Source organism: Pteropus alecto, unplaced genomic scaffold (genome assembly GCF_000325575.1).
Source record: "Pteropus alecto unplaced genomic scaffold, ASM32557v1 scaffold50, whole genome shotgun sequence".
NCBI lineage: Eukaryota > Metazoa > Chordata > Mammalia > Chiroptera > Pteropodidae > Pteropus > Pteropus alecto.
In genome coordinates, this window is record NW_006431918.1 from 10490619 (window position 1) to 10514662 (window position 24044).

At 37.3% G+C, this 24044-nt stretch overlaps 1 protein-coding gene across 1 annotated transcript in view; it reads left to right on the plus strand.

Annotated features, from left to right (window-relative positions):
• Positions 1–24044, plus strand: part of TTC29 (tetratricopeptide repeat domain 29) — a 108848-nt gene that overhangs the window by 22762 nt on the left and 62042 nt on the right. The window contains exons 5-6 of the mRNA XM_015600686.1: positions 7643–7866; positions 12730–12915. Of these exons, the coding sequence (XP_015456172.1) occupies positions 7643–7866; positions 12730–12915 (410 nt within the window). The remainder of the gene's footprint in view (positions 1–7642; positions 7867–12729; positions 12916–24044) is intronic.

Below are 24044 nucleotides of genomic sequence, written 5' to 3' on the forward strand. Positions count from 1 at the left end.
GATATAGTTTATTTGGACAGTGATTCTAATGAAATTTCCAGAAACAGTAAAAGCTAATAAATGCATTAGTTGTATTTTTTTGTAATGAAGCTAAAATGTCATATATTTCAATCTTCATTAAGAGGGTTTTAGATAAAATTATAGCAATATATAAAGTATACTATGGTGCAATTAAAGTATAGCACAATGAATATACCTTAAAATTAATTTTTCTCTTAAAGAAAATGTGATTCATAAATTTTACAAAGAAAATCAAGATTGTGATGACTGTGATATTAACTCCTATTACATGGTTAGCAACAGCAATAATTTTACCAGAATTACTTTGTTTATTGAAATATATGTCAAAACTATACATAAGTAATGATTGTATTAAGTTTGTCATATGTTTATTTTTCTTTAAGGAGGTTCTGCTAAAATGTTTAGGAGAAATTAATAACAGTGTTCATTTTAATGACTAATTATAATTGTAATGACTATGATAAAGGATAGATCCTTTGGTTCCTGAACATAACAAATTCTACTGTTTTGAGCTATTAATCTCTAAATAGTTAAATTCAAAATCATATAGAAGATAAGCAGTGGTTATCATGTTATTTATGGTTAATGAATATACTGAGGTGCAAAATGAATGTTTTAGAGAAACCATAATTTTAAAAGTGCTTTTTATATACATTTAATTTGGATATGATAAAATGCCTCATTAAATGTGCAAATATTTATTTCTAAAATATATTTCTGATTTTTCCAAACATGAGAATTGAGTGATTTGAAAACTGTTTCTCTGTGATATATGACACCTGCCCTATTTACATTTTTAAGAGTTGAGTATTTGTTAACTGATCTCATAGACAGCTACATGTTTTGCTGTTACCAGATGGATGAGATAGAATACTATGCATAACTTTACATTTATCTTCTTTGAGTATCACCTTATTTGCATATCAATTAAAATAATATCTGTATTAAGATGGATAATGAAAGTTATTAAATTTACATGATGTGAGTGCAATTTGCTAAATTTCCAGTAGATGCCCCCAGAGACCAGTCAACTCACTGGGAATCCCTTAAATTTAAAGAGACTTTTTATATTGAAACTTTTTTCCTTGCCATATTTTGGAGTCCACAGAAAATAAAGTCCTAAAAACCTCAACTCTCCAATGGTTATTACACAAAAATGTTTAAGAATAACGATAGTATAATTCTTAACGAGAATTCATCAACACTATGACTAATCATTGTTAAAAAACCTAAATGTGTAAAATTAAGAAAAATGCTTTCAGTTTTCATTGTAAAAACATTCTACGTGCTTTTAAAATAAAGTCATTTTAAGCATAGTTAATTTTCTTTCTCACTTCTCTCTATATATACTAGGGAAGTGCTATATATACTAGCTTTTTTTTTTTTTTGGAGGTGGGGGAATGGTCTTTTTAACAAAAAACTATAAAACATACCCAAATAACTTATATGATTTTTTGTGTCTGTGCGTGTATGTGTAAAGAGGTGGATTTTTCCACTATTCTATTATATATAATTTCTACCTACACTGAAAAGTATGAGTAAGAATAGTGACTTTATTCCATGGAAATTATTTTAACTGAAGCTATTTAAGTATTAATTTAAGAGTCAGTGTAATTATCCCGTAGGTGATTCCAATAACATTTATTCCTACAGTATGATTGTGAGACTGTTATAACTGACACATAGATAACCCACTAGTGACTTATAAATATTAATTTAATGGAATAAAAGTATTAACCTGATTTTTGATTAGACATTACCTATCTTTTGCGTTTATCTTTGTCAGATTAAATAAAAATTTTATGATCTTGTTTTAAAATATGGCTTTTTATTGAATTGCTTTTGAAATATCTTACCAAATGTGAAGCTTAACCTTGATATAGTATTTCAGTTTGTGCTATGAAAAAATATGTTAAATATATTAATTATATATTAGAATAGGGGATAATTCATTTTGATTTTGAAAATCCATCTAATAACTAGTATAAATACCTATAAAGGCAGATAAAATAAGTTTTTATATCTATTTATTCCATTCATGTTTTTTTTTATGTTTGTAGAAGTGTGTGCTTTTCATTCTTTTATATGTTTGTCTCAGTGTTTTCCCCATTAGACTTTACACCCTTCAGTAGGAATCACATCTACTGAATTGGCTTTGCAAGGATGCTGCTGGTTGTCTGCTCTTCATTTTAAAGAGAGTCAGAGAATGATACCTATCTTTTCCCCCAATCCGGCATAAATATGTATTAGCATGGATAAAAACATTGGCTTTCAAATTGGAAAGTTATATTGTGATTGTCCAGTTATGTCAAATTCCTAAACAATTGATTCAAATAAACAGAAATTGTGTGGAGGAAGAAAAGGAGAAGAAAACCCAATAATATTTGATATAATAAGCACTGTGTTAAGTGGAAAAATTCAAAAATGCAGTCTAAGAAACCTGGGTGCAAATTCCAAATATCACTTACTAGCTTGTATGGCTTTGGGCAAGTCACAATCTCACTGAAGACATTTTTTTGTTTAGCCTGTAAAAATGAAAGTAGTACTTTGTAGAGAGGTATTGTGTTAGTTAGAAATGATATCTACACAGTGTCTGACACATTGTAAGTGCTCTATGTATAGTGGCTATTCAAAGTAATATAGGCAGAATTTTAAAATGATACAGTAACTGCATAGCTGTTTAACAGAAAGCTCTCCATTTTCCAGCATCAAATTGTGCAGTTTTACTGTCTCGCTATAGATTTTTTTTTAATCTTAGAATTTTTAAGGGAAATTTTGATGTAAATTAAAAATACTTACATATAATCTTTATTGAATAATGGCTTTTAATAGTAATAAAATCCATATGAAATGTATGGCTGCTTAATCCTGTTCTTAAATCTGTTCTTCTCCAGCAGCATCCCTTAGCCCAGGGCAGCCTCAGATATCTGCAGCAGCAAAGATCTTCCTTAGGATATAGATTTATAGATGTCCAGCATATCTGTGAATGTTACAGCTTTGTTTCTATGAATGCCATCTTTTCTGTCAGGAGAACTCTTTTCAAATTCTATGTTATCAAATCTCTCCATAAATTTTCCCAGAATTTTCCATTTTCAACCAGTATAGTGACTTTAGGTCAAGGAGATTCTTCTCCTGATACATAGAAAGAACATATTTTAATTTAGACTAATATTTGTTTTAACATGTAAATTAAGCCAACGACTAATAACTTTGTGTCCAAATGAAAAAAGATAATGAATTTGCATTCTGTTTATATTTCTATTTTTGTTTTTAAAAAAATTCTTTCCATAAAGTGAATGAATTTTGGCTGTGATTTGCTGTTATGAAATATAAAACTTAAGAAATCCAAATATATTACATAATGGAGGAAATTGACATACATTTTTATTTTTAGATAACCCGTTTATTTTAATAAGTGAAAAATTATTCCAGTTAAAAGAAATCATTTGAATTAACTATAAAGGTGTAAATAGGAACCTCTTTAACAAATCACTATAATTGCACTTTCTTACCCTCAAATATTAGCAATGAGGCTTAAACAATGACATACACATTTGTGTATATAAATGACATATGTGTATAACAAATAGAGATGATATCAGCATAGTTACATATGCATTTTAAAATATAATTCTATTTGAAATCTCTTTTGCAAAGAGTGGTCTTTTTAAAAACATACTAGAATTTTTAAAAATTTATGTTCGTTATATATCATGGATGTTTTGAGGCTGAAAGATGTCTTAGAAACAATTTTACTTCAGTCCCTTCTGAAGCAGTTTGTGGTCCTCGCTCAGAGGCAGCAGAAACTGATTCTGACTAAATAAAGTGAAAATGATTTTATTGGAAGGATGTTAGGTAACCAGCCGAATTTAGTGGAGAACTGGCTCAGAAGAAAAGGACAAGACATGTGACCCTTGAATGGCTCTAGGTAGGATGGCTCTTGTCAGGATGTTGCTGCCAGGTTGCTTGAGCTCCAGCAAGCTTCTGCACACTTGTGTGTCTTGACGCAAGGTTCAAAAGCCTGGGAGAGAGGCCAGTGGCTTAATTTGGGTCACTGACCCACCTCTTGGCTGGGAAGTCTTTGAAATCAAGTCCAACCAAGAGGACACACAGTGTGGGACTGGCCATTTCCAAAAGTACTTTGCAGTCCTGCCACCTGTAGAAGTGGAGCTGGATGCTAGGCAGACCAGATCCAACCAAAGCAGCCTCATCTTCCGGGGGAGGGAAATAAAGCTCAGAGCGTGATTTCCTCCGCTTCTGTACCAGTTGAGATTAAAATTGAGAAGGCCTCCTGACTAGTGTTCATTTTTATTGTTTAAAGTCAGTATTCTAATTTTTATTTATAATATTCTTTATTTTTGCACCGGAATGCTTTCTTTACTCACAGGAAAACATGTGGGCAGCTAAGGCATAAACACACAGGGCCTGCTTGAAGCAAGATTGGATTTCTAGCCCCTTGTCCTCTCAGATCTCCTGTACCACCCCCAAAGCTGCCTTTTGGGGGAACCTAAACTAGTTATCTTTCCCCATCACTATTCATCCTTTTGTGTTCCCTTCCTTAGCAAATTAACAATTACTCCAAAAACCTGGTTGTCATCCTAGCTCCTCCCTTTCCATCACCCGCAACATCCACTCGTTCACCAAGTAATCAGTGTCTTCATCGCCTGACTACGCATTGAATCCACCTGCTTCTACCAATCCCCCTCCTTTCCTTCAGTTCTGTTTTATGATATTCATATATAACTGGGCACCCTTCCCAGTTGTATCTGGCATCCCTGGGCGCGGCTGCTTGTTAACATTTACTTCCCGATTGTGATCTCTAGGACCTTGTGATCAGCACTAAATTTGCCATTCTAGAGTTCACGCCTCCCTTCTGTGCTAACGCAACCCCAGTTCTGTCAGGGCAGTGTGACCTAGAACAGGCAAGATGTGTGTTTTTCTAGCTTCCTTGCAGCATGGGTGGCCACATGACAGAGTTCTGGCCAGTAGAACAAAGTGGACATCCACTAATAGTTACAGAAATGTTTTTTTTTCCCCTGATAATAAGGAAAGACGGCTGATGCCACCACATTCTCCCCTTTTTCCTTTCCTTGAAGGTAGAGATGATAATCTAGAGCTTGTCCCTTCAGTGACCAGCAAGGGACAAGCATGAGGGAAAAGTTAAAACAATCCTGGAGGCGTGAACCTTGAAATTGCCAGTCCACTGAACCTAGGCCAGTAGCATCTTGTGCTGTGAGAAATAGAAACCTCTTGTAGTGGAATGCATTCCTAACCTGTGGGATTCTGTACAGGTGTTCATCTCTGATGTGCTCAATCCCTCCTTTTCTGTCAGCTCTGGAAATATGCTGGCCTGACGCCTTCAATAGGTCCCCAGCGCTGCTTATTCTCAGAGCTATAGCTGTGTCCTCCTTCAGGTCTCAGTGGGCAGCCCATATAACAGCCTTTTGGTACACATCCCCTTCCCACAGCCAATGACATTGTGGCAGACATACCACCTCGCTCTTTCCATTAACTTTCGCGACATCCATGGAACCCACTAGACTATTATGGCATTCGGTCCAAACCACTCAGGGACTGTGGGAAATTGTAGGGGCTCATTCTGGTCGTCTTCTGCTGAGACCTGCACAGTGACTTGTGCTGTCTTTGTGTCAAGGCAGGTGGGTAGGGGAGGAGAGAGGAGACGTGGCCTTTTAGAGCATCTCTCTGCTTCCTCCTTCATCTTCTCCTCTTCTGTCTCAACAGGCGGGCAGGAACAAACAAAAATCTGTTACTCTCTCTTCCTCATTTCAAATATTTTTTGCCTCATACAAGGTGGTGGCTTTTGAGCTTTTGGCCTAGGAATACAGTTTCCTTATTCTCTTTATGGACCAGTCCTATAACAATAGGTGCCTCGCGTCAGCTGCCAGATGCCTAGAGTCCAGACTTCCTACCATGGCTTTAAGGGCTCTTCATGATCCGGGTATTGCTTTTCATTTTTTAGTTTCCCTCTCACCATGCCCCTCCTCACCGCTCTTTATGTATTTTGTTCTACACCTAAGCTGATCCACCGAATAAGAATTTCTTGATGGGTGAGCCTGAGCATTTCTGCTTTGCTTGCTTGTTTGTTGAATTCTGTAGGTGATGCTGTTGCATAGCCAGAACCGGTAGTTCAGGACTTCACATTTCCCAGGTCATTTTCACATGCATAATTTCGTTTGGTTCTTAGAAGAATTCTAGGATGTAGGCAGGGCATGTATAATACACACATTTCACAGATGAGAAGAAATGAGGTCCAGGGAAATCTCACAGAACTGGAAGTTCTGTCTCAGACCCGGGGTGTTCTGACTAATTCTAGGCTGTTTCCACGCCACAGTGAAATCTTTATTACAAGTAGTATCACAGGTCAGTTGTTCTAAATACTTAATTGTCTCCTATTTTTTTTAAAAAAGTGTAAAATAATTAACATAAAGCTATATCATTTGGCCTCTCATCACTCATTTGGTAGAATAAGCGCCATCACACAGCTGTTATCCCACAGCTCTGCTTCCTGTGTGGCAGTTTTCATCATCTGAAATTATTTGTTATTTGTTTACTTATTTGTTGGTTGTGTTCTCCCTAAAATACAGACTTTACAGGGGCATGGAATGTATCTGGTCTAGAACAGTGCCTGGCACTTGGCAGGAAACTCAATAGCTATTTGTTAAATAAATAAGTGGAATATTTATTTGTCACTTTTTCTTACATGTGATTTATTATTAAGTTAGTAGTGAAATATTAATCTAAGAAATTATGAATGTGATTCTAACTGAAAATAATTTACCAATATATTTAGAAATGAATTTCTAGGAGCATATTCTGCATGAATGAATAAATGAACTTCCATAGCATACAGTGAAATCATTTAATATAGAGTGCATTGTTTTGATATTAATGAGATGTTTAATTTTTGCTTGGCTGATTGGTTATTTTGTTAAGAGTCTAGTGTATCAAGTATTTTTGAATGTCATCTGATACTATGGTCTGAATATTTGTGTCCCCCCAAATTCATGTTAAAATCCTAATCCCCAAAAGTGTTTCTAAATGGGACCTTTGGGAGATACTCAGGTCATGAGTAGAGTTCTCGTCAATGGGAGTAGACCTTATAAAAGGGGATCTGGAGAGGTCCCTAGCCCCTTCCACCATGTGAGGACTCAGAAGGAGCCAACTATGAAACAATAAGTGGGCCCTCACCAGAAGGCTGCCACACTGATGACTTGATCTTGAACTTCGAACTTTTATAACTGTGAGCAATAATTTTTGTTGTTTATAAGCTACTCAATTGGTAGTATTTTGTTATAGCAGCTCGAACAGACTCAGACATCAGTCAACTAGCTTATTTGTTCTTATCAAAGGGAACTCAGCTCTGGAACTGATATGTTTATAATGTAATTTCATTAAAATTACTGTATTTAGATAGCTCCTGGCATCTTTCATGAAACTGAAGTTTTTCAATTATGAGTGTTTGAGGCAAAGACGGTTTTTAGTGCTTTCACTGAGGAAGAAAAGGCAGCATGATTCAACTTTTAATTATTATAGGATAAAAACACTGCACACATTTCAAGGATTAAAATAACACCCTGAGTGTTCTGATTCTCATTCCCAGTTACCGGAACTCATACAAGAAGAGCATCTGTGTGGACATGCTGCGAGATGGCTATCATAAGTCCTTCACTGAGCTCTTTGCTCTGATGGAGAAGTGGGATGCGCTGAGGGAGGCTGCGAGAGTTAGGTCCCTCTTGTGGTTGCAGAGACCTCTGGAGGAGCAGCCTGATAAGCTGGACCACTTCTACTACTACCTGACCAGGGCTGAGGTGGCCGAAAGGAAAGGTAAGTGGAAGGATTGTGGGCGGCAGCGCTGCATGATCTAAAACAGTGGGCGCCTGAGGAAAACTTCCAGATTGTTTCGTGTATGAATTTGAAACATTAAGACAACTTAGCACAGTTCAGCCATGTCAACTAAGCATATTTATGGAATAGAGGATGAGGACCGCTGACTCACAGGGTTGCCCCAGACACGGGGGCATCCTGGTGATATCATTTTAAACCATGGAAGGCAATGAGGAGTACCTAATAACTTCTCCTAAACTTTCCAGTATGTTAAAGTCTTCTACATCATTAATTCTAAGTCTTTCCATAATTTTTCTTCATATGTAATCTGAATTTTGACTTTTGCTAAGGAGAGACTTTCAAAAAGTACTACAACTTGAAAATTATACTCATTTTCTAGTATTCATATAATGGAATTTGAAAATTTTATCAATAAGTCCTACAGATTTCAATCAGAATTTTTATCAGTGAATCGTGAGAGACATGAAAGGCCTACAGTTCACAGTTACGAATAAAATTGTTAATTTTCTGTGTTCCATCACATCATTTCTAACAAATTCCTTGTATCCTAAAATTTTCCAGAAAGTCAGTGTGTTTCAACTATTGAAGAAAATATTTTAATCCCTACTATAATTATACTGATACTGTTGCCATAAGTATTTCTTAGTTACATATTAGAAATCTGTCATTTTATGTAATCAAAGAAAGAAAGGAAATCCTAGAATTTGACATATAAATTTGGTGTTCTAAATTATTCTTTCTTCAGCATTTTGCACGAGAATACCAGGATTCAAAAAGAGTAGCTCAGGCCCCAGCATGGCAATGTCTACATTTCATTTCAGGCCTTTCTATGGGAAAATGGAGTATTAGGCAACTGTTACTTGATGCTACAATGGGGAGAATTGATGGGGACATGGAAACAGCATCAGAAAGTGTAGCGAAGTCTTTCAGCCTCTATGGTAGAGTCAATACATATTTCCCATCAGATCGTGAACACAAATGTGAAGTATACCAAAATCCTTACACCACTACCATAAGTGAACTAGGATGTGTGTGTGTGTGTGTGTGTGTGCATGGAAATAGGCGGCAATTATTGTATTATGAAAAGTATTTAGCTGCAGTATTGACTTTACAAAGAGTCCTTTGATGAATTTTAAAATGTGATTTACATATTAATTTATTAAGAAATTAAATGTTATAAGTAAAAAATGCTATTCTAAAATCCTACATTCTAGTATCAGTACCAAATTCTGAAGTGATATTTACACTGCAAATAGAATCAATCAAGATAAAGTTTGCCCGGTAGTGATTTTTTTTCAAGTTGAATCATCATATTCACTAAATGTTTTAAATAGAAGCTATGAGTAGAATAAATATGAGCCAAATATATCACTTATCATAAAGTGTCATAAATATAAGAAATTTGCATTTTGTCATTATAAAGAAACTACAATGCTAAATAGTCTTTTAAGGTAGAAAGCATTTTAATTTATAATTTTTTATTAAAGAAAAGTAACTACATATAAATAAAAATGTTTCTCCCATTCCAAAAATTAACAAAGTCTAAATAGTCCACATGGTCTAACTAATGAAAGCAAATATTTTGTTTACTGAGTGGTTTATCATATATTCATGGTAACCAAGGTTATATTTGTTAAATGGAACTCAATTATATCTTACTCAGAATGACTCTTCTGTAGGGTTATCTCCTTCAAAATGCAGTAGCTTTTGCATGTTTGAAATACAGAAAATTAAAATTATTGCAATAAATGTTACTGGAAATACTTCAGTTGAGCATTTTTATATTCTTTTTAAAAATTTGTATACTTTTTTCACACTTAACATGTGAACTTTATTGGGAAATTGGGATTTGATTTAAGAATGTCCTAGAAAGTGGAATGGGCGATATGCACATTCACTCTTATTATCTCGAATTAATCCTAAATCTTAAAACACACACACACACACACACACACACACACACACACACACACACACACACTCTTCATCTGGAATACAGAAATCTGTTAATAGTGTCTCAAGGTTCTATCCCACTAACAATAGTCATCTCTGGTAAGTTCTATCTCTTGAGACTTACAGAGCAGGAACCTAGAGTTATTTAAATCACTTTACAAAAAATTTTTTTGTTGTTGTTTTATAGCAAAGAAGTATTTAAAATAAGCCATTAATTTCTTTTTAAATTATTTTCCATTTGTTAAAGTGTTTCTTTTCCCTGAGAACATTTCTTGTATTACCCATTGTTGTGAATCATCTCTGTACCATCTGTAATGTCATGATTAGGGCCTTGTGCCCCATGGGACCAGGGAAGAGATGACAATAATGGTAATGGGTAACTGAATCAATAGATAATTCAAACATTATTTACACTTGACTTTAAATTATTGTCAAGGGTTAAGCAGCAGTTTTTTCTGGTAACATTTATTTAAGATACCCAGAGTATATTCTACTCAAGTAAAGTCCCACAGGATGTTTATAAGTTTTATGTAAAGTAAAAAGGAAATAAAATTGTCTGGTAAAGTAAGTTTGAGAAACATAATATGAATTAACATTTATGTTAAGCAGATTGTTTTATTGCAGGACTTATCAGAACCTTTAACATGTAAATGTACATTGTGAGTTCATTAAAAGAGGAAATTAGCAAGAGAATTTCCCAAATTTATTTTATCATGGAATCGCCTTTTTAGGTAACATAGTGAATACTGATCTAAATAATAAGCCACCAATAAAATTGATTTTCATCTTATAAATATACCTAGTGACAATTCAAGTACATGGTCTACAAGCAGGGATTAAAGGCTGCTTAGAATATATAGGGTGCAGGTCATATATTTGGATTGTACAAAGATTAAAAGCTTGAATATACGCCTTTATACTTAATACTGTGAATAGTACTACATTTTTCCATAGAAAAATAGCTTAGCTAACAAATAGTCTTTAACTATGGAATCTTGATAGCTTATCTAACTCATTCTAAAAACAAACAAACAAAAACCTTTGTTTATTAAATGTTGGAAATATTCTATTAAGGTTTAATTACTGAAAAACAGAAAAATTATTTCGTCATTGCATATATTTTTAAAAGCTCTTTATATAATTTTCTTTAAGTGGAAGATATGAAATATTTTACTTACAGCTTTTGAAAAATAACTCTAATCACTAAATATGACAGGAATATAAAATACTACAAAACAGACTTTAGTCCCTATTCACATTAGGTAGCACCTTCAGAATGGAAAGATAAAACACAGAAGTCAGCTCTGAGATGAGAGTATTTGTGGTTTGTTTGTTTGTTTGTTTTGTTTTTAAGTAAATAAGTCAGGTTATTCTCTACTTTTCACCTAAGCTGTTGCCTATCATAAATAGCCTTAAAAAGCACAATGGCTCTCCAGAATCCTCAGTTCCTTCAAAAGTAGGGAGACAGTGAAAGAGCTATTATGGGGTCATTTTATAAACTATATGAATATCTAACCAATGTACTGTATACTAAAAACGAATAATAAAATAAAATTTAAAAAAATAGAGAGATAGAAAGATCTATTTTGTATTGCTTTAACTTTTAGGTATAAAACCTATTTTGAGGTAAACCTTAATTTCCTATGGAATTATGAAGCAGTAGTGTATGTAAAGGAATGACTTAGGGTTTAGAAATTTCTTTTGAAATACTGGAGTAACTTAAGTACAGTTCTTGAAAGTTACCCTTTGTTGTAGTCAACCTAGTTTCAATTTTTCTAAGCTTTTTAATTTTAATCTTATTAGAGTGTTAGTGGGCAATAGTAAATATTTTTCATAATTGTAATCTTTTCAGAAATATATGGGTTGACTTCTGATAGTGAACAGTTAGTATCAGTGAATGATAATGAATTATATTTTTTAAAAAGCCTGGAAACGTAATCCAGAGGCTACCACATATTCACAACTATGCTTTCAGCACAAATTCAAAAATAAAATAAAGATTATGAATTTGTTCATATTCATCAATAGAGTAGAATTTACAGGACTGAAGCACAATTTATTAACACATATACATTTTTGTTCATTTATGATTGATTGCAATGGGGTTCATAAAACTGATTCACAATGAATTAATACACTTTTTTGAGTACAAATAGGTCAGATGCCACTTTGGGTCAGGGTAGGAGGATTAATAAACTAACAACTAATAAACTAATAACTGAGTGAGAGGGATGACTATTATTAATGCATTTTCAGCAGAGAAAGATAGTCATAGAAAACAAAAGAATAAAAGTTCACTCTTTCTTAGCATTGCTAACATTTATTGCTAGAAAGTATCTGGAACTTATTCAGTCATCCTGATTGTCATTTCTTATAAGCTTCATCACAGTTTTTTCTTCTGAGTAAAAATACCTTGCTATTTTCATATTGTATCTGCTTTTTCATTTACATTACCTTTTTGCCATAGTTAAGAAACTTTGCTTTCCCTGGAATCTCTAAATACTTTTAAAATCTTCAGTGGGAAAAATATTTGAAGGTACTACATACTCATTTCTTCCAAAAAAAAAACTGAGCACATGGCTAGTAGATTTTATCCTGTTTTTGTCTAATATAAAGTTTAGTATTTCAACCAAGGGTATATCAATTTCTAAATTGTTCTAAGTTTTGGGAAAACATTTTTTGTTGCTCGTCTCATGTGCACATTCTTTAATTAGCATAACTACCTTAATACATAAAATACATTAATTTTTGCATTTTGATTTTTAAAATAGTTAACCATGCTTCTAAGGAAAAAATAGAAAATAAATGTCTCTGTATTGGTTTGTCATTGAAGAGATGTGTCATGAGACATTTTTCTAATGCAGTTTCGATGCTTTTCCCTCTTTGAAGGATACTTTGAAGATGTCTATAATAACTTATATGCTCTGGCCTGTTACTTCAATAATTCTGAAGACAAGTGGGTAAGGAACCACTTCTACGAACGATGTTTTCAGATTGCTCAACTGATCAAAATTGACGGTGGGAAGAAAGAAGCCGAGGCGCATGGGCACATGGGCCTTCTCTTCGAGGAAGATGGTGAGTGGCCATTTGCCAGGCGACCTGGGCTGGTTTGGATAATCCAGAGTTCAGGCAGCCAGAAAACACATTGGGGTGGAGAAAAAGAGCTGAGGCTTTTGATTAAAAATGTAAGCTAGTGAGATTAAAAAAGCAAAGGCGTTGAGACTATGGATTCAGCTTCAGTGTCGCTTGCAGACTCACTTCTGCTCAAGAGCTGTCGGCATAGATTCCAGCAACTCAGTCACAGAGAGAAAGCATCTTCCGCCACCTGTCCACACACCTTTCATCTGCATCCAGGCTGCACCGCTTTGGATTGTTTTCCCTTTCCCGGGGCCCCCTTTGTGCATTTCAACTTGATTTCTCGTGTGTGAAAATGGGGAAAAGGAAAGGCACACTTTGTGGTTTTCCTAGTGCCTCATGCCCCTATGTAAAAACCAAAAATTATCGGTATAACTCAGATACCACCCCATCATGATTTTATAATAATATCTGAAGGAAATGTTCCTTTAAAAATAACTTCATAACTAATAATATTATCTTAAGACAAGCCTAAAACAACAACAAAAATCATCAGAAACATGCCTTGTATGGTAGTTTATTAAAAACAATAATTCTTAAAGATCTATGTACCCCTGTGTTCATGGCAGCACTATTTACATTAGCCAAGATACGGAAGCAACCTAAATGCCTATCAACAGATGATTGGATAAAGAAGTTATGATTCATATATACAATGGACTATTTCCCAAAAAAATGATATCTTACAATTCACAACAACATGGATGGACCTAGAGGTTATGCTGAGTGAAATAAGTCAGAGAAAGTTAAATGCCATATGATTCCACTTATATGTGGGATCTAAGGAACAAAAGAACAAACTAATCAAAAACAGACTCACAGATAGAGAGGACAATCTGGTGCAGGCCAGAGGGGAGGGTTATTGGGGAGCTGGGAGAAAGGGGTGAAGGGTTAAGGAAGTACCAATTACTAGTAGCTAGATGGTCAGGAGAATGGGGAGCATGGCATAGGGAATGCAGTCAGCAGTAATGTGATGGCTAAGCAGAGGGCCAGGGGAAGGAGAGAGCAATCGGGAATCATTTCATAAACTATATAAATGTCTAACCAATGTACTGTATACTTGAAATTAATAATAAAATAAAAAATTTTTATTAAGGAAGTACCAATTACTAGTAGATAGATGGTCAGGAGAATGGGGAGCATGGCATAAGGAATGCAGTCAGCAGTAATGTGATGGCTAAGCAGAGGGCCAGGGGAGGGAGAGAGCAATCGGGAATCATTTCATAAACTATATAAATGTCTAACCAATGTACTGTATACTTGAAATTAATAATAAAATAAAAAATTTTTAAAAGTTTGCAAGTAGAAATTTAAGAATCAAAATTACTTATTTGGGTAAATAATATGCAAGGCAAATATGTGTGAAGACAAAAATATTTTACCATGAATGATCTTATTTCTTCCTTCAAAAAGCTGTGTCAATTTTCATAAAAGTTTTGACTTTGGCAAAACAGTTAAATTAGAAAATACTTGGTATTTTGTGGCTAGGACTGCATAGGACTTTGAGAAAGGGGAAAAGAGTTTTTCTCTTTTTTCTTCAGAAAACCGTATGTTGTAATCTACAGCATAGAGGTGCTAGAACATGGCAGACAGATATGAGAATGATGAATATGGGAGAAAGCAGAAAAGTTTAGAAAATTCAAAGTGAGAGATCATATAGATCAGATTCAAGAAAGCATGAAGGGATCAGTAGGGACCAGTGGGAGGCTGGGAAGATGTGTATAATTTGGGCAGGTAAAGAAATAGGAAGATATTCTGTAAGAGAGAACTACATTAACAGATTAGAGGAGCTGGTAGGAAAAGCAAACTGTTTAAAGTAGAAAATGTATTTCTGAACAGTGATGAGAACTGAGTACAAAGGCAAAATAGGGGCATGCTGTCATCATTCAGCATTTGGGCTTAAGCTTGAATATATTCAGGATAAAGAAAGGAATGTGATGTAGTATAAGTCTGGCTGTGATACTCCCTGTGGAAGGAGGAAAAAGAGGAAGTGTGGGATGTTTAAGAAGCTGCTGCACTAACTTAACCCTGAGGGAACCGCCAAAAAGTATTTAAGACAATGAATTCGAGCATGTCCGTTGCAGTATGATTTATAATATCTCAAAATAGGGGATTAGTTAAATATATTAAGCAACAGCATTCTGTGCAGTCAAGAAATTACAAATGAGAGCAAAATTCATTCATCTGTTCATTCAGCAAATATCTGTTTAGAACCTAGTTCCAGGGGATAAAACAGTAAACAAGACAGACGAAATCCTTGCCCTCATGACACTTAAGTTCTACTGGGAAAAACAGGTCTTAAGCACTAATAGTAATATAATATATTAAGTAGTGGGAAGTGCTAGGATTTAAAACAAAGCAGGAAAAAGGGATAGACAGGCATTGCTACTTTACATAAGGTGTTTGTTAGAAGGTGAGACGTGATTGAAGTGTGGGAGTAAGCCTCGTGAGCATCTGACAGAAAAGGGTCTACAGAGAGGACATTGTAAGCGCAAAGGCCCTGAGCAGGTGCATGCTGAGCTCGCCCAAAGACCAGCAAGGCCAATGTGTCTGGAGCTCGGTGAGTAAGGTGGTCAGTGGAAGGAGAGGAGCGAAGATTAGACCAGGAGGCTCGGGATCACTCTGGGGCTTGTAGGCCAAGGTGAGGACTTGGACTTTTATTCTAAGAACCCCCAAATATGTATTGATTTGAGAAAATGCCCATGATATAGTAAGTAGAAAAATAAGATACAAAATACAATGTAAAATATAATTATATTTGGTATGTACCGTATGCCATGTTAACAGCTTATTTCCAAATGTGGGAATCATAGGTGATTATAAAATTATGCCCTAAAAACATGTTACCTACTATAATTTGAGAAGTTATTCTTTTTAACTTTTAACCTATTGTCAGAAATAGAGTTTTATTTTTTGATTTGTAAAAATGGGATAAGTTCTTGCTTTAGTAAAGTAAAATTGAAAGTAAAATTCTTGCTTAAGCTTTTAAAAATTGCTATTCCTATTTCACAGAGTGGAGCGGGTAAATATTTTTTTAAGCTTTTAAAAATTAACTTCATTTTGAGGATAAGGAAACTAGAGCACAAAGAAGTTAAGATGGTTAGTGGTGGAGGTAGTATTAACTCATGAGCTAGCTTCAGAGTCTGTGCTAGTAGCCACTGCTCTGTGCAAAGAATTGTTTACTTAAATTACTTTTAAGGTGACCTAACTACGAAAATTCTCAATAACTATATACTAAAATATAATTTATTACTTTTTGTTTCTACTGTGGGAATGCCCCCCCCTCAACTAAATAAAATAAAAATGGCTTTTTGTTTTGTTTTTTTATAATTAAAGCCATCAAATTCTATGACCTACAATAACAAATCAAATAATCAGTCAATTATGGTCCCCCAAAAAAGTCGCAAAAGGAATAAGAAATAATATTGGAAAATAAAGGCTGAAGAAATCAGGGCAAATTGATGAAAATTTAAGAGTAGCCTCAGTGAGATTTGGATGGCTACTACAGGTATATACTCTGAATTTTTCTAAAAATTTTATTTCTGATTTCTAATATTTGGCATGATTTCCTAAAATTCTTTTATTGTAAAAAAAACTGCATAACAAAATTTACCATCTTAACTATTTCTAAGTGTACACAATAGTAGTGTTAAGTATATTCACATTGTTGTGCAACCAGTCTCCAGAACTTTTTATCTTGCAAAATTGAAACTCAGTGCCTGTTAAACAACTCCTGGTTTCTTTCTTCTGATTTTTAAAAAATTTCTCAATGTATTTCTCTCGGAGGATTTATTCATTGCTTTCTTTATTCATTCATTCATTTATCCATTTTTGTACACAATAGTGGTGTTAAGTATATTCACATTGTTGTGCAACCAGTCTCCAGAACTTTTTATCTTGCAAAATTGAAACTCAGTGCCTGTTAAACAACTCTTGATTTCTTTCTTCTGATTTTTAAAAAATTTCTCAATGTATTTCTCTTGGAGGATTTATTCATTGCTTTCTTTATTCATTCATTCATTTATCCATTTACTTGTTCAACAAATATTGGAGCATCTACTAATCCTGTGATTACTAGCTATGGCTCCATGGTTGCCCATATCATTTTTGTGGCCGAGAGTGAGGATGAGTTTGGGAAATGTGATTAGGGTGCTGTGAGAGCAAATCCTTGGCTTGCTCAAACTTAGATGTTCCACCATATAGCATAATAAAATGCACCCTTATTCCATAGCAAATAGAATGTTTAGACTATGAAATTAGTTTTGTTAAGTTATGTTGTATTGTTTTGCAACTACTTTTTGTCAGATCTAAATTATTTTTCTATGCGCTTAATCAGTTCATAGGCCCTAAGAATCATGCCTTTATTGCCTGGTGGATAAAATGACTGAGTTGGTATTGATGAAAATTCTAGAGATTGCCTTTGAGTGTTTTAAGTATGTGGCAAAAGTGAAAATTATCTGTGCAGCTTTTGTAATCCAGGGTAGAATTTTCATAAGGAGAGTAGACTAGGACTATCAAGAATATGTGGCTAGAGTGGAATAGGGACTCACCTGGCCGTAGGGTTCCTCCTGAGGTGACAATGGTGTAGCTTCCGCATATCTGATCTGATTGGTCTAGACAAGCTAATGGAGGCCCCACAGTAACAGCTAGGCGGCAGCTGTGCTCAGGGGCAGGTGGCAGCATTCTGATTCCAGGGGTGCCCATTCAGGTTAAAGCAGGATACCAGCCGGCAGATGGCAAAAGGCAGGTTGTCAGGGGCCCACCAAGCAGGCTGTAGTCCAGGGCATGGCTCCAGCATCCTCGGGGAACTGTAGAGCAAATGAACATGGGCAGAAGTGATAGTCACAGGGACCGGGCACCTGGGTGCGATCAGGGCCAGTGTTCAGCCCGCTGGCACATACGAGACCAGCGCCTCACCCAGAGCCTCTGGCCAGAGTCAAGCACAGCAGACAGGTTCTGATCCCCGCCGCAGCTAAAGATGGGGCCCCCATGTGCAGCGTGGCCTGGTTTCTACTGATGCCAGGACTGGCAGTCTCGTTCTTCAGGTCAGATATCTTGACTGTAGCTGGAGTAGCAGGCGCGGAGTAGTTACAGACTGACGAACAGTCGTAGCAAATCAGTAGCTGCATCTTCCATCAGAATTGTGACCTCTTTGTAAGGATCTTATCAGTCAAACAGGGCAAAAGGGCAGAAAACATTCACACCACATCTGTGGAGCACTGGAGAAAGCTCTCCGACACTGGAGTGGTAGATGTGCCCGTTCATTCTAGAGCAGCATGCGGAGGTCCAGCAGGGCCAGATGGCAGACGGTGGGGGAGAGGGAGCTTTTCAGTAGACATGAGCAGGGAAGCACTGCCCTTCCCTGGTATGGTCTGGCCACGGTAATAGCAGCATGGTGATGTGGCAGAACCTTCGCTTCTGTCCTTTCCCGCCAGGTCAGCATTAGGGGCTGAGTCTAGCACCAGCCCCTTCCCTGGCCTGGGCAAGGGGCTGAGGTCTAAACCGTCCAGCTGCAGCTTCACTGGGGACTGGCACACTTGGGCAGGGTCGGCCACATCAGCATTTATAGTTGAGCAAATACCAGCACCTTTCCCTCTGCCCCTCTCGATGATTTAGAATCTGGGTCCAAACCTTGCTTTTGACCAAATTAATGGACTTAGCACTGAGGACTTGCAGAAGGCCAGTCTCTTTTCTGAAAGGCTAGACTGGAAGGATCAATCTTGGCTAAGTTAACCCTTAATTTCTCCATTGTATTGTTGTCGTCGTTGTTGTTGTTGTTGTTGTTGTTTTTGTTCTTCTGTCCTATCTCTCCTTCCCAATTCCAATGGGCGGCTTGTAAGTATCCTCTCTCACTCTGTTAGCAACCTATTCTATTCAGCTCACATGGGCTTTGAGTCTAGAATTGCCTGTGGGGGAGGAGGAGGCGGATTAGAAATAAATATTGGTGGACAGCCCCAGGATACTGATCACGTTGTTGTTGTTGTTGTTGTTGTTTTTCTGTCCTATCTCTCCTTCCCAATTCCAATGGGCGGCTTGTAAGTATCCTCTCTCACTCTGTTAGCAACCTATTCTATTCAGCTCACATGGGCTTTGAGTCTAGAATTGCCTGTGGGGGAGGAGGAGGCGGATTAGAAATAAATATTGGTGGACAGCCCCAGGATACTGATCACGTTCCCTGAAACGGGCAGGGGAAGACCACTGTAGGAACAGCTAGGGAGGTACACACCACCCAGTTCAGAAAGCCACCACCTGTGACTTTAGCACAGGGATTGAGTAAAGGCCAACTCGGATCTACAGTATTGATCCCAAATTCTCCCAATGACTGGGGAACTTCAGAAGAAAGGCAGAGTGATCCTGGTTAGCTTGCTCAGTTCAGTCTTAGAATTATTGCTGACGTGGACACATTCCAAATAGCACATCTCAGAGTGGCTTTCCAGAGGCCAGAAGGCACCAGTAGTAGGGTGAGTGTTGTAAAGACACACAGGAATGACTCCCATTCACAAACTGGCTATCCTGAAGTCGGCCACAATGCCACCAGCAGACTCTCTCCATGCCAATGTTGGTCTTTCATCTATTTTCCCAGGACGGAGATTTGATCCTCTCTTACTTTAACTTACTGGTTCCCTGACTTGCTTCCAGAAGGCTATGCTATGGGCTTGGATAGACGCCCAGTTTGCTGGGACAACTGCCATGCTAACAAGGTAATTGGTCAGCAGCGCTCACAGCAGGCCTGCTGGAGCAGCACTGCTCTGAGAGAACGCCCAGAAACAGGAGCAGGAGCAGGTGCGCTGGTCTCCCACGGCCCTTTCATTGGATGCTGTATGTTTAGGGAAGTATTGTCCAACTCCTGGTGTGATTGGAGGCCAGACACAATAGCAATATGCCATGGCAGAGCCTTGATACAAGCCTTATCCTGCCAGCTCAGCATCCATGATTTAAGGTAGCACATCCTCTCCCCTGCATGGTCAGCATAGGGGAAGGAGGGAGAGGCGTGGGGGCTGAGGTCTCTGCCTTTGGCTGCAGCCATGGGATATAGCAATATAGCAATACAAATGGCAATATTTGTCACTCAGGCCTTCATAGTTTGGCGAGCACCAACCTCTTCCTATCAGGAAAGAGGGACTGGCGGCCAAGCCTTTGTTAAAGGTCAGAACTGACTTCCTTAAAAGCTCTGAGCCTAACTAGTTTCCTTGGAACGTTTTTTAGAATCCATCTTATTTTCTATGAAACCAGCCTACAGGGATCAGATGCTGGTCAAGTTAACCCCTACCTTTTAAATCTTTAAGTTCTGCATAAAGAAGGATATTAACATAAAGAGATTATGGACACAGAAGTCCTGTTCTTTAAGAGCTAGGACAAAGCTAGGGCCATGAGCAAGACTCTAAGCTTCTAAAGGGGCTCTACCCCATGTTTTCAAGAACTGATCAAAGTAGAAGAGAACCAGTAGTTAAAGTAAGAGAGGATCAAACCTCAGTCCTGGAAGAATGCCTGCTAGATACTGGACTTGGGCGAGATGCTGTTCCTACAACTGACTCCCAACTCCAGGTGGAAACGGGGTTCTACCAGCTCCACATGGCCGGTAAACGGAGCCGAGGATGGACTGTCCACTTTGCTTGCCTTTAAATACCAGGACTAAATAGACTGTTCCTAAGTGAGGGGTACAGGAAGTGCAAGGAAAACAAACATTAATCTCACAGCAGCCTTTCCAGTGACTGAGTCCACTCCTCGGAGCCCAAGCCCTGTGTATGAGGGAAATGTTGTTGTCCCTGTTCATTAGTCTGGGCATTAGGCTAGTTGGAGGCACAGCCATATAGACAAGTTCTTATATTTTCGTGTGAAGGCCTCCTGTAATGGAGCCTCTTAGGACTGGTTTCACATGCAGCCTGATTCTTCTGCCCTATCCCCTGTCTGCCTTGGCCTTGGATTTGCCAAGGGCTTGAGGTCGCAGATGCGCTTCACTTATAACCATGTCTGTGATTCCGATTACCTCTTTGCGTGGTGGGGTAAGCCTTCTAGACCCAGCCCACAGTCTCTTATCGTGGAGTCACATGTGCTGCCCTGCTTTGTTCTGCTTCTCCAGTTTTGGTACTGATAGCTCTTAGTAACCACACTGCTAAGAAAGGATAACTTGTATACATTGCCGGTCCTTTTTGTTTTCTCATTTAAGAGAAAATGTCCAATCATATTTATTATGGGTTGAATTGTGGACCCCACAAAGATGTTGAATTCTTAACTTCCAGTACCTGTAAGTGTGATCTTATTAAACAGGGTCTTTGCAGATGGATCGAGATAAGATGAGGTCACTAGGGTGAGCCCTAATCCTAGGGTGTCCTCATAAAAAGAAGGAAATTGGGCACAGAGACAGACACGTACAAAGGGAAGATGATGTGAAGACAGAGAGAGAACACCATCTACAAGCCAAGGAACACCTGACATTACCAAAAGCTAGGAAGGGGGCACTGAACAGATTCCCCTCCTTCACAGTCCTCAGAAGGAACCAGCTCAGCTGACCCCTTGATCTCAAACTTCCAGCCTCCAGAAGCGTGAAAGAATGGATTCTGCTATTTAAGCCCCCCAGTTTGTGGTACTTTGGTATGGCAGCCCCCGGAAACTAATACAGTATTCAATACAGTGTCAGTGATTTTCCTTAATTAAAAAAAAAGATGTTATTTTGGGGTGGGGGGTGGGAAGGGGAAGGAAATATAATATCGATGGAATGATACGACTTGACAGATGAAAAATGTAATGTTCCTTTCTATCAAACTCTGACTTTATAAAACATTTATGGTGATGTGGTGATAAACTAAATACTACCTAAAATAATATAAGGAGATTTTTAAAAACTCCTTAATATCTCGTATAAACAATCTTTTCCTAGAGTTTTGGCTTTTTTCTTTCATTATAAATGTGGATTCATTTGGTGAATATTGTTATCCTTCAGCATTTGGAATGAAGTTTATCATCGTGGTATTTAGTTCTCAAAAAAAAAAAGTTTAAAATATAGTAATATCTTCAAAGATGCCACATCAAAATTGATAGAAATTTCATGGTAATTTCTTATTTGTCATGGAATAACATTTGCCATTTTATTAGAAAAACAACCTTAATAACTAAAAGAAATGCAAAGGATATATCAGTTTTTAGTGTGGTATTTTATTTTCTCTTTCATTTTATTAAAAATTAATAAAGATGTAAATGCTGTTGAGAGGATTTAAAAACCCATCAAATAAACAAATCTCAACTGAGGCGGCCTCTGGAGAAACGCGTTGACGAGGTAGGATGAAGGAAGATGTATTTCGCATTATGTGCCCTTCTGCACTGCTAGAGTCGGTTACTTGGTGCATGTGTTGTTTTTAATTGAGGGAAAAACTAGCTAATTTAAAAAATTCCATTGACTTAAAAGGAATTGGAAAGGACAGAAGGTTTTTACAGTTGGTAGGAAATAATGATGATGATTAAAGAACTATTTAGATCTAATCACATTATTAATGAAGTAGAAAAGTGGGGGGAAATGTGAATTATTGATGGGTTTTCAGATAGCAAGACAAGCTGAAGTCTACAGAGGTATTAGAAATACGAGACAAAAGCTTTAAATCAAGATATAAATTGGAAACCTGCAAATTCATACACAGGGGTTCAATTAGTGATAGTTGATAGATATTGAATGACTGTATTGGTTTAGATACTTAACCTAGCACGGCGTTTGAGCATCAGGATAGCGATAGTCTAACAGAGGTGAAACTGTCAGATTGGACAGTAAACTCAGATTCTCTTTTCACTTCCATTTGCTGCTGGTCAACTGTGTGACTCTAGGTAAGTCATGTCATCGTCGTAGAGCTTTCCTCACTCGTCTCTGAAATGAAGGAGTGCGAGCAGATGCGCTTTGCTCTTGCTTCACTTCCAGCTCTGATTTCTAGGCTGCTTAAATGGCTATTGAAAGATCAGTCCTTTAAAACTCCGTCAACTTCTTTAGTGATGAGATAAAGAAAAATGTCAGTTTATGAAAAGCAGAGATGGGACCTAAAATTAACCTCTTTGTGCCACTCTTTATTATTTAAAAAAAAAAAAAAAATCAATTGTAGCACTTCAGAGAATCGTTTTGACGACTAAATAAGTGAAATGTGTCTGGTGTTCTCCTTGGCACGGGGAACTGTGTAGATGCTGCTCTCTGTTTTCACCATCCCCTGCGAATCACTTAGAGGCAGCAGGAAGAGTTGCAGTACCATTAAAGCTCAGGATCAGGTTGACAGGCAGCGGTTACAGTGAACCTGCAGTTAAAACTGGAGAAGATCCTTAGGGAGGCCGGCACGGGAGGCCGGCACGGGACGCCGGGAGCAAGAGGGATGGGAAGGTCTGCAGTGGTGAACGGCTCAGCTCCTGCAGCTCGGGCTGCTGCTGCTCGTCCTCCGTTCGTATCCCTGTTCATCTCACCTCTCTTCCTTTGACCTCTCGACATTCCAGCTCAGTCCTCTGGTCTTCTGCTCTCCACACTGATGCCCTCCAAGTTCTCCCTATAAGTCTACATCAGGGATGCAAATCTACCACAAAGCAATCAAAAAAAATTCTTTTTAAACTAGTCTTCTTTAGGCTTGTATTTTTGATTTAAAAGGCAAGAACACCTGCTTTATTTTTGTTGAAGATTTTCATATCTTTTTATTCAGAACATTAAGCATATGTAGAGAGGGTAGGCCTTGCTCCATAAATAACTTCCCTGTTGCCTTTCCAAGTGGTAAGATCACTTTTGCATGTGCAGTAGGTTTTTTCATAGGTACATATTCTCTGGGTTCTAAAAGTTCGAAGGCTTTTCAGCTTGTCCCTATTGTTCCACTTGGACGCTGGGCTCCTGCATACAAATGAGGTAACACTTTGAAGGGCAGCAGCTTTTGTATGGGGAATAGAAGAAGAGAAGAATTGCTCTCTGGTGATTAATTTTTCACAAGTGTTCATGATTCCTAAAAGTTGATGTTCGAGAAGAGATGCTGTAAGGGTGGCACTAAGGGTCAGGACAAACCGCTTTCTATGGAATAACAGGTCGATGTGGATTTAGTAAATTGTGAAATTGTTCTTAA